This window comes from Olea europaea, chromosome 1 (assembly GCF_002742605.1).
Source record: "Olea europaea var. sylvestris chromosome 1, O_europaea_v1, whole genome shotgun sequence".
In the NCBI taxonomy this organism is placed as follows: Eukaryota; Viridiplantae; Streptophyta; class Magnoliopsida; order Lamiales; family Oleaceae; genus Olea; species Olea europaea.
The window spans coordinates 11,997,384-12,008,901 of NC_036237.1; the positions used below are offsets into that span (position 1 = coordinate 11,997,384).

General features: G+C 31.1%; 1 protein-coding gene across 1 annotated transcript; it reads right to left on the reverse strand.

Moving 5' to 3' along the window:
* Nucleotides 1–321: 321 nt before the first annotated feature.
* Nucleotides 322–798, reverse strand: LOC111404460 (nuclear transcription factor Y subunit B-4-like). The gene has a single exon (XM_023033266.1). It carries the CDS (start codon nt 796–798, stop codon nt 322–324), a length of 477 nt encoding a protein of 158 aa, XP_022889034.1.
* Between the last annotated feature and the right edge of the window lie 10,720 nt (nt 799–11,518).

Sequence of the window (11,518 nt, forward strand, 5' to 3'; positions counted from 1 at the left end):
CCCAAAAGTTAAAACTATTAATTTTAAGCATTACAGATGACATTAGATAAAACATGAGTTTACGTACAACAATCTTGTGAAGAAACATGTGACGTTGCACTAACCATTCATAGAACCTTGTTAAATGAGTCGATCCAACTTTTCTTTTCCCCCGGACACTGATATAACAACAAAGAGAAAATAAACAATCGTTATGATCTACAAAACAGTTATATCGATAAAGAATGAAAGCAATAAATATAAAATCTCTAACTTACTAAATTCAACCTTTAATCTCTTATGGCCCAAAATTTCCTGAAGAGGGGAGCTTTCACTCTTATCCTAGTTCACATTGAAACTGAATGGAGTATAAGAAACTGCAGCCTTGATATTCTGATTATTATCAACTTTCTCTCCTGCTGCTTCTCTGTATCCATACAAAAAACTCTTCAACGATTCAGCGTAATAGTCGAATCCTAAACTCCCGAGCGCCCAACAAACGTCGTCCCCATTAACTGTCTTTCGCTTCTCCTTGTGACATCTATCGGATGCTTCTCCCGTAACAAAACAGATAAATTCTGATGCACATTCCTGCATGGTTTCTTTAGCTTCTTTAGAGATTTTTGCATTGGGAGGAAGTATTTTTTTCATGATTCGACCAACATTTGCTATCGGAAGAAGATGATCTTGATCCCTGATGAACGGCCCGTGATCATGATATCCTGATGAATCATTATCAGAAGTAGCAGTATAGCCGTATTTTTGCAATCCTCGTATGTTTGATGAATTGGAGATGGACCATATGCTGTTATCTTCCATTTCTATAAAGGGAAAGCTTGAGAAGTGAGAACAAAGAAATGTTGTTTTTTCTCTCACTCGATTCGCTCTATATATAATATAGATACACATGTTACCCCCTCCAAGGTTCTAGGGGCATGGATTTTGGAGGTTCAGAATTTAGTTTGATGTAAATTGGGATATCTGGATATCAAAAAAAAATATATATATATAGATACACATGCATACAATAATGTAGGGGATATTTCGTGAATTGCTAGTGACAAGATGTTGCTTAAGTTACCTAACCTAGCCAAAACATATTTTTTATCATATATTATATGGAGAAATGACAAAGTCCCTCTTTGAGTACCATTTTTTTCGATAACCCATTTTACTAAAACTCATTTTCAACAACATAGTCTCTCATAAAATGAATTTACATGTAAACCTAATTTTTTATTCCTATTTCTTGACCACACGTTCTGTAAAAAAATCATTATTCAAAACATTGATTCCCCATAAAATGAGACTCAAACAGGGACATACTACGCCGCTTAGCATTGAAGAAGGAACACATCAATCCATTGATGAATATAAATTTAATTCAAATATTCAGACAAAGTTATCCATCAATGGGTTTAATAGAGTTTGGTTTAGGTGAAAAAAACCACCAACTCCACAAACAAAAATAAAATGTAAAAAGAAAGTGGTATTCTTTGGAGGGCTTATGCGGTGGAAAATTTCCATATACCTATGTTTCATCCGTCATAATGGATAGTATAATTGACGAAATTTTAGTTTCTTTAATATTATTCAAAACATTTTAGTGTAGATATAGAGTTTACAAAGTATGCTATATTAATCCTACTTTTTCTTCATATTCAATTTTTTCAAGAATGTGATGTTTTGTACGAGTAACTAAAACTCGTACCTAAAATTTTTATAAAAGAAAAAAAAGAAAGAGATGATATTTTACGTGATTTTGTTTTGTATGTCGTTCAATTTATCAAGTCAAATATGTTCTATATCCATATTCCTAGTATTTTAAAAAGAGTAAAGTGGTCAAACATGGAAGCCAAGCTTCAAATTTTACGAGCCTAAGCAAATTTAGGCGAGACCTAGGCGTCAAAAAGCGTTTCTTATTGTCAAAATTATTTTTAATTTTTAATCATTCTAAAAATTATTTAAAAATATAATACATATCAAATATCTAAAATTATAAAATACTCTATTTATTTAATAATTTTTACAATTAATCAATTATACAATTTTTTAGGTTTTCGAAATACAAAAGCTAGACTATTTTTCAAAGTCTCAGCTTTTACCTAGACAACTCTCACTTCAAATTTTCCGATGTGTTTTCATTTTTTACTTTTGTTTAGATAGAGTCGTTTAAAAACTAGAAATTAAAATCAACTATAAGATTTTCACAAAAAAAAAAAAGAGAAAAAAATTAATAAAAATCAACTATAAGATTTTCACAAAAAAAAAAAAAAAAAAAAATTAATAAAGCGCCACTTGCCAGACGCTCATTGTCAAAACGTGACGTGACATTTCGCTCAAACCTCGAGCTTAGGCGATGCTTAGATGAAGTAAAAGAGAAAAAAATTAATAAAGCGCCACTTGCCAGACGCTCATTGTCAAAACGTGACGTGACATTTCGCTCAAACCTCGAGCTTAGGCGATGCTTAGATGAAGTTTTTAGAACATAGCACATTCCCCACGCCACGTCATGCCAGCCCCTAAATCTGGTCAATTTTGATCTTTAAAGCTGTGAAGAAGTACTATATTAATTAGCTTTAAATAATGCTGTAAATTTGGAAGTTTGTGGACTACATATATCCACGTATGTGCTTGTGGAAGAGTACAAGCTACCAAACAAAACCTAAGAACGTTGTTTATTTGAGATGATCAAATCGAAACCCTTGGGTTGGATGACCTACTAATACTTACCTGGATTTTATAACAATAGTCTACGGCAATATTCTCATGTGTGTGTATTAAAATTTAGGAACACTAACTGTTGTTGCAATTTTTAACTATAAAATGTAAATCAACAACAAAAAAATAAAAATAATTAAGTAGTTGGATTGTCTTATGTAAATTATTGACAAGACCGTACACAAAAGGATGTGATATTGATAAAATGTCGTGGAGGTATAAGTCGTATATCAATTCTTTCGTAAAAAAATAAAATAAAATAATTAACATATTTAATTTTGATTGTAAATAATCTTTTTGTATTGAAATTTTGAATTAGGAAGAACTAAACAAAATAGAGAAAATATGGTTGTGTAAAGAACTTAAATTTACTTATAATAAAATTTATAAATTTGCCTACACCTCTCAAGCCATATTATTGTTGGGATGAAAGATAAAAATATCTTAAAAAACAAAAGTCACTTGATAGGAAAAAATTACATAATTGGTCTATGATCGACGAAAGTAAGTGCAAGGTGTCGTAGTAAATAAATAAAGTAATGATAAAATATCATTATTCCAAGAATCAAGTAATTAATAGTTTCAATTAACATCAACTTTAATCAAATAAAAAGATAAGTTATGGGTGAGTTTTATATTAACAATATAAATTTATACTAAGTTAACTAATTTATATAATTAGTTGAAAGGGTTTATAAACTTGAACAATTGACAAATACATGAATCACAAATTTTCCTACTTTCATCAATTTTATAATGCTTGATTTGGACACACATATTCAAATATGAATATCAATGTTCCTAATTTGATTTATAATCTCTATCAGTAGAATTAAAGATATTATCACATGTGACCTTTACATATCTTTTTAAAAGATATAAAGATGCAAACAAGCATTAAAAATGCACAAGACCTTAGGTAAAGTATAACAGTATATCCCTATCATATATCGAAATTTACAATTATTTTTACTACACGTCAAATTATTATTTCTTTTATTGAATGTCGATAAAATCACAAGATAATTCAACTGGTAGTCAACCAATTTAAAAGCATCAAGTACCTAACAACAATTCAAAATCAAACACATGTTTTAACGTCGAAATATGGAATTAAATATCTAAATTTCAAAAGTTGTATTCAACATTACCCTACTATCTATACAATTAGTCAAGCATCAAATTAATTACAAAAATTCAAAATAGTTGATAAAACATCACCCAAAGTTGAATAATTGAAAAGAAAGTGGAAAATATTCATAAATTTTGAATCTTTTCAATGGCCACTTATTTTATTCTCCTATAATTCTTCTTTTTCTTCTTCATTTCAAGAAATAGATATATGAAAATAGGTTTGGATGTTTTGTATAACAAGCTTCTACGAAAACTTGAAAAAGTGTGAAATTATCGATGAAATGCTTACTATTGGGCTTTCTTCTATGAAGGAAATATGAGCCTCATTTGACTTGTATAACTTGTGTATAATCAATCCCCACGAGCCTTCTTCAATTGTTGGATTGAGATGTGTATTTTTAGAGCCAAATGTTATGTCTTAACCCATACCCCCAAAGTGATTGGATTCGAAATTTGAGTCATAATAGAACTCGATCACACTATTTGGGTGCGATCGCACGGTGTAACGAAGTTGGGCATTGTTGCAGAAATTTTCATATTTGCGATTGCATCCCCAAGTAGTCTGTGAGATCGCAGCAGTACCCAACTTTGTTACACCGAGCGATCACACCATTTGTAGAGCACTCCTGAACTTTTATTCTGTTCATTTTGGTACATAAATCATAGTTTTGGTTCTTTTCATATCCTCAAATAGTTCATGGAAAGTTCTTCAACTTTAATTCTTCATATTTAGTCATCCACATTCCAAAATCATTAATTATCGATCAGATACTAGTTTTAAAAGTTTGATACGTAGTTCTCAAACTTTTCAATTATTGAATTTAACTCCCGAAACTTGTGATTCACCTCTTAATACTTCTAATTGATCACTTGCAATTTGATTGCTCCGAATCAATCATAATTAAGCTCCAATTTCTTACCAATTTTATTCAAGTGCATCCAAATTGAGGTTTTACCTTTAATTTACCATAGATAATTTAAGTAAAGATGCTATAAATAAATGTATAATGTCCACTTATAGTCCCCATCTTATTATTTGAACAGTACGTTGGTTTTCAACTATATCTTTATTATAGTTGCATAATCTATCTTGACAAATCGTTAAATTTGTAAAGTCGTCATGTGACCTCCTGGAAAACATATCTCACTTAAAATTTCTAGATTCATCCAAATTTATAAAAACTGCCTTCAAAAGTTGGAAATGCAAGAGTCACACAATAATTGAAGAGAAAGTTGGACAGTATTTGTTGGTGGTGGCAGATCATACAACTAAATTGAAGGTTGAGTATCAACTTTCTGCTGTTTCGAGTATTTATTTTAGCTGTATAATGGTTGTATAATGTAAATGAACAAAGTTTCAACCCGCAGGAACGTAATCGAAACACTATTATTGTAAGCAAAAGTTTTAACCCACAGGAGCATAATTAGAACAGAATATAAAGACACAAAGTATATAACTAAAACAACCACACAAAACCAAAATGAAATAAGGAGTAAAAAAAGAAATTCAAGGCCAGTATAACTATTTTCTTAAGATAAATTGTCCGCTACGGAGATCACGGTTGAATGAAAAATGTCTCTCAAGATACAACAGATACATACTTGTGGTAGCAGCACTTCAAACTACAAGAACGGCGAAACTTCGACTGAATTTTCCCTCTACAAAGAAATGTTATGAAAATGAGAGAAAGATGAATTGCCAGGGAAGAATGGATGCTCAATGCAATGGTACTCAAAACCACGTCCATAGAGTCCTATTTATAGATGTAGAAATGGTGCAAATGAAGTAGTGTGGGTCAAAACCTGCATCGTTTCGAAAAGTTGCAATACTTCATTTCTTCCAATTTTGGACTGCAATTTCTCATTCATCCAGAAGATTTCAAATATACTACGACGATTTACTTGACGAGTAGAATAAGTTGGTCTATTTACTTTTGTAATTTGACCATCGAATCAAGTCCGAATATTTGGCCGAAATTGACACGAAGTCACACCTTTTCATTTTTTCAATTTTACACAATCAATTTTTGGTTAATTTCGGTTATTTTTGAACCAATTCCAACACTTTCTCTTTTTGTAAGGGTTGAAAACGTCTTGCTATTCAAGCGATATGAGATGGGACCAATGGTGCAATTTTCTATAATTTCCAAAGAATCGAGTACTTTAAAATGAATGCCTACCGTTTCGACAAGTATAATTAAAATGTAAATTAAGAAAATGACAACTAAGTGAGATCATTTGAAAAAATGAAAACCTAAGTGACTGAATTTCCTATTTAACAAATTATGAAAAGGACAGCTTAAACAGTTGGAGCATGTCATGCGTAAATGTATCTAAGACTCTTTTGAATGAGGATAATCATGTGCTCAATAAAACGTGATAGAAGAGGGAGATATAGAAAGATTAAAATATATATAGCTTATCATGATTGTGAATATTTTATTAAATTATCAAAGTAGCGATCAACTGATAAATAAAAGAAAAATAATTATCACATACTTTATTTTAAAATAATATCGTAAAAAATTGTAGCGCTAAGCTTGGCAAGCAGTATTATTCTCAATCGAATGAAAGATACTAGTTGCATTGCTTAATAGGGAAAATTGCAATATTAGACCCTCTATACAGTGATCGTGTAGCAATTTAGTTCTCAACCTTTAAAAGGAAAAAAATTGGACCTTAATAGCAAAAACCATCAATAATTTTATTGAATCATCACATGATGAAAACATCACTTCAATTTTCTGTGGTAACCTAGAGTTGGAGAACATAAGCTAACTTCAGAGAGTTGGTGGTGGGGGAGCTATTCGAAAACTTAAGAGAGTTTTTGGACAATTTCGTTGTGATGAAACAAATTGTACAACTAAGTTATAAGTTTGAGGACCAACTTGCTCTTTTCTTGACTTTGAGAAACAAATTGATGTTCGAGCAAAAGTAAGGAGACCGATGTGGCAACATTCAATTAAGGTAAAGGAATGGGTTGTACCCATTGCACAAATGGGCTTTCAAAATACAATCAGTAGAATAAAGGAATAAAACTCCTTTATATAATCCGGCCCAATTGGTCCCACATAAAGGAAGAGTAATAGCTAGTGGGGAACCAGCAAATATGACATCATTTACGAATCACACTACACGTACAGGGACCTGTGAAATAGGTCCCTGTTAGGCAAGAAACAAGTGGGGGCAGATCTCACAATTTTTTTAAATACATGTGGAGCCACCCACAAATAGTGAAGGGCTTGTAAGGCCCTTGTGAAACACTGCTCCTGTACGTGCAGTGTTTTTTCATCATTTACAATTATTGTCTCGGCTTTCCATGCAACTTTCCATGCAAACGTTACTCAGGATGATAAATTAAATTGACGCACAATTTAGATCATGTCTAGAAAGAAATAAATTTAGTTAAAATTAAATATTAAATTTAATTACATATTCATAATTATAACTCATTATTGTCTACACATTTTGAGGAATTCACTACTATTTCTCTTTATAAATCATATATAAATTCTTCAAAAGAAACTTAATTTTTAAATATAGAGAATGACTACTATTTGTAAGTCACTCGACATGTATAAATAAAAAGTTTTTTGAATAGTTAAACAATTTATAAACATGAGGCAAGCATACACTTAATTTTCCTTTATGGAAGCTACTAGCTAAGTTTGATGTATTCATCGACTGTTTTATTAACTATTATATTTTTAGTTCCAGTAATTAGACCGTTCTTTGGTTAGTACCGATTTTTCATGCTAGTACTCCAATACTATGGATTACTCGGTACTTCCACAACAATTTAATAGACACATGTATTAAATAAATGATATTCATTATCTAATTGGGAGTGAACCATGGATAGATAATACATATCTAACTTCTATTAAAAAGGGGAATGACACACCACTATAGATGAAACAGTAAAGCAATCCCATTTCACCGTTCAAGATTTATTTTTCCCATTTTTCCCCTTTCTATTTCTTCAGCTCGTGTGACCCATGCCCGCGGCCATAGGTAACCATACTCCTTGTTTTTAGGTACGATTTCGAAATTGATTGATGACATTCTTGTCATTTCCATTTTTTTTGTAACGTAGCATTTTTGGTTATTAATCATCTTTTCTTCTTGCGACCCACATTCTCAATCCTTTTTTATTCTACTGTGAACCTTGAGCTTTTTTCATCTGGCGTGGCGTTTCAGTTAATTCTTCGCGAAGATCTCCAGTTCGCTTGGGCTCATTAAGTAGCGACAGGTTAGTGATTATTTCATTCATTCTTTCTTTTTTTTGGCTTCTTTTTTTCTGAAATGTAAACTTATTGTCTTTTGCATTTTATTTTTATATGAATTAGTTCGTGTTACCGATGAATCAGTTATGGAAAGACAACGTTAGGTACTTACATTTATGGAAGTTGATTTTCTTCGGTGCATATTTGATGGAGGAAATAAAAGTCCGAGAAATGCAGAAATTGTACATATAGTGTCCACCTTATTATCACATAATCCTATTATTTTTGAAAAAAATGTTGGTGATTAGTTTAAGAATAGGGGAGCTTGTGAATGAAAGATAAAGCAGATGTGCACAACACATCGTCAATTGAAAAATCTTATGCATGAAGTGCGACATGATCGACGTTTAAGGAGCTTCAGTTTAAGAGGTCTATATTTATATTTATCTTTTCGTCCTTAAATTTTGTGAGACTTTCCAATTTAGCTATATGTTTTTTTGTGCTTCATCGTATTTGTTTTAGCTTTTGATGGTGTTTATTATGTGTTTTTACTTTCGGTAAAATAAAGGTATATTGATATGTTAAAGGTATAACATTAGCTGCTAATATTTTATCCTTGTCGAATTTTGTCAAATTTTGTGAAAAATTGTTTCATTGTTTAATGATTTATTGTGCATTTGTCTTCTTTTCTTTTCAATGCATTTTTTTATATAGAATAGAATGGTTAGTTGTAATTATATTTAGTTTATTTATATAGAATGTTTTATTCCTTACTATTTTCTTTTTTCAAATTGCTTTTTCTTTCTTTCTTCTAGGTGATGCTAATCAACATTTTCAATCAGGATATGTTATGTTACTGTTTAATATACAGAACAAATTGATAAAGGAAGTATTTCTAATCTTACTATCGAATATACAAGACAAATTGATAAAGGAAGTATTCCTAATCAACCTTACGTCTTGCCATCTTCTAAAATTTGTGGTCATTGTGGTGCAGCAAAATTCTACAGAGAAAGCAAATGCTTTTGTTGTTGTGATGAAAAAATCAAATTACATTTACATGATATGCCTCTTGAAATGTATGATTTATTTACTTCTATATCTAAAGAAGTTGTAGCTTTTAAAAAAGTTGTTCGCAGTTACAACAATCATTTTGCATTCACTTCCTTCGGTGTTAAGTATGATAAAGAATTGTGTAAGAATAATGAAGGTATATATGCTTTCAAAGTTCAAAGACAAGTATACCATTTTATAAACTCACTTGTATCGATGGATGAGAATCTAACTTATTTACAGCTATACTTCTATGATACTGAAAATGAAATTTGTAATAGACTCAATGCTTCAGATAAGTTTTGTGAGTTCACTTTAAGAAAGTTGATAGATGTTCTAAACAAAAATCCATATTCAAAGTTTTTTCGATCATTAAGTGAAGTTAGTGATTTAGAATCATGTCGTATTTTATTGAAGTCTGATCATGGTCTTGATCAAAGAGTATATAACTTGTCAATATTAGAACAAGTGGTTGTACGTAGTTTGGGCTGACGATGACCCATCTACAAATAGTAGAGGCCATGATTTATTAATTTATGGACATTCAGGTAATGCATATAAAGTTCAATACTATTATGATTTTTATGATCCTCTTCAATATCCCCTACTTTTTCCGTATGGAGAACCTGGATAGTATGAAGGTATTCAGAAGGTAAATGTAAGTGTTTCACAAGCTCCAGCTTGTCCAAATTTAATAGAAGTTAATCATGTCGATTTTGCGGATCAACACTTGGAAGTGGAAGACCATAGTAAACTTTATCGATTATAGTAATTTCTATTTTTTAACTGAATGTACTTATCTTATTGATTGCATTTAGTGGATGAAGTTTTTGTTGATATATGTTTTTCTTTCTTACAGTTTTGAAGATAAAGAAGAAACGAATAACTGTATCATGTCGGGAATTTTATTCTTACAAGCTTCAGATTGGGTGTGTAAACAATTCTAATTGTGTTCTTTTACATACTGGCAGACTTTATAGCAATATGTAATGAATATGTATGTTAAAATTGAAATAACAAGGTTAAACTACTTTCGTAATAACCAAAAGGTTATAAGACGTGAACTATATCGGAGAATTGTAGACAATGTACAAAATGGTGAGCATGGAGGTTTTAAAATTGGTAAATCATTAGTGTTACCTTTTGATTTTGTTAAGGGTCCTAGAAATATGACTAAAAGATATATGATGCAATGTCTTTAGTTCAGAGATATGGTAAACCTGATGTATTTTTGACAATGATATGTAATCCAAATTGGCTTGAAATAAAATGTGAATTGAAACATAGTGACGAAATACAGAATAGACGAGATTTCTTAGTACGAATATTTCGTGTCAGGTTTGAGGAGCTAAAGACATCATTTGGTTAAGAGAAAGTTGTTAGGTCCTATAGCTGTATATGTTTATGTGATCGAATTTTAGAAAAGAGGATTACCTCACGCTCATTTTCTCCTAATATTTAAACGAGATTCTAAGATTCGGAACTCTGTACAAGTCAACGAAATTATCTCATCTGAAATACCTGACAAAAATAAAAATACCCTTACTTGCATGCTCTGTTTAAAACATATGATGCACGGTCCTTGTGAGAATTTGAATCCCGAGAATGTTTGTATGGAAAAGAATTCTATATGTAAAATAAGTATCTAAGAGATTAAGTTGAAAATACTTCGTTAGGTAATGATTCCTACCCACTTTACAATCGTCGCAATGATAGTGTAAGTGTTAAAATAAGAGGCTATATGTTGGACAATAGATGGATTGCACCACATAATCCTTACATTTTAGCTAAATATGATTGTCACATTAATGTAGATGCATGTTCTTCTATTAAGGCTGTTAAATATCTATACAAGTATGTGATGTGAATCCACGTAGGCAAACACTACCAAACCAACAATCAAGATTGAAATCGACCCAAAAAAGCCAAAGCAAGGTTTTTGATTAAATTCAATAAATTTGGAACTAAGCAACTCGAATCGCCGACGATGTGCGGACCTCTTTATTACGCAAAAATATGAGAATCTCACCCGGTTAATTTGAACGCCACAAGAATTAGATCTTGATAAGTTCGTCAATTGTTAAATGGAAGAATAAGAAGAAAGCAATTAAAGCCTTTCAAATATCAATAATGTTAAGCGTTCTTAAACAATGGAATAAGAAGAATATTTATACTAGTCCTAAAAATCTAGGTAAAATCGTCCATAATATCCTAAATATGGTAAAAGTCTAGAAAGAATAGAATTCTATCAAAATAGGAAAAATGAAACGTGAAAAATGAAACTTTCTGCCAAGTTTTGTGCCATGTGGTCGCATGGTAGTCCAAGCCGCTGCCACTTTGGTCTCGGTATAGGCTCTTGTGGCCGCATATCAATTGAACTATGCCATCGCACAGTTCACCTTTGA

Coding starts and splice junctions, on each gene's coding strand:
- LOC111404460 (XM_023033266.1), bottom strand. CDS start 798: ATGGAAGATAACAGCATATGGTCCATCTCCAATTCATCAAACATACGA.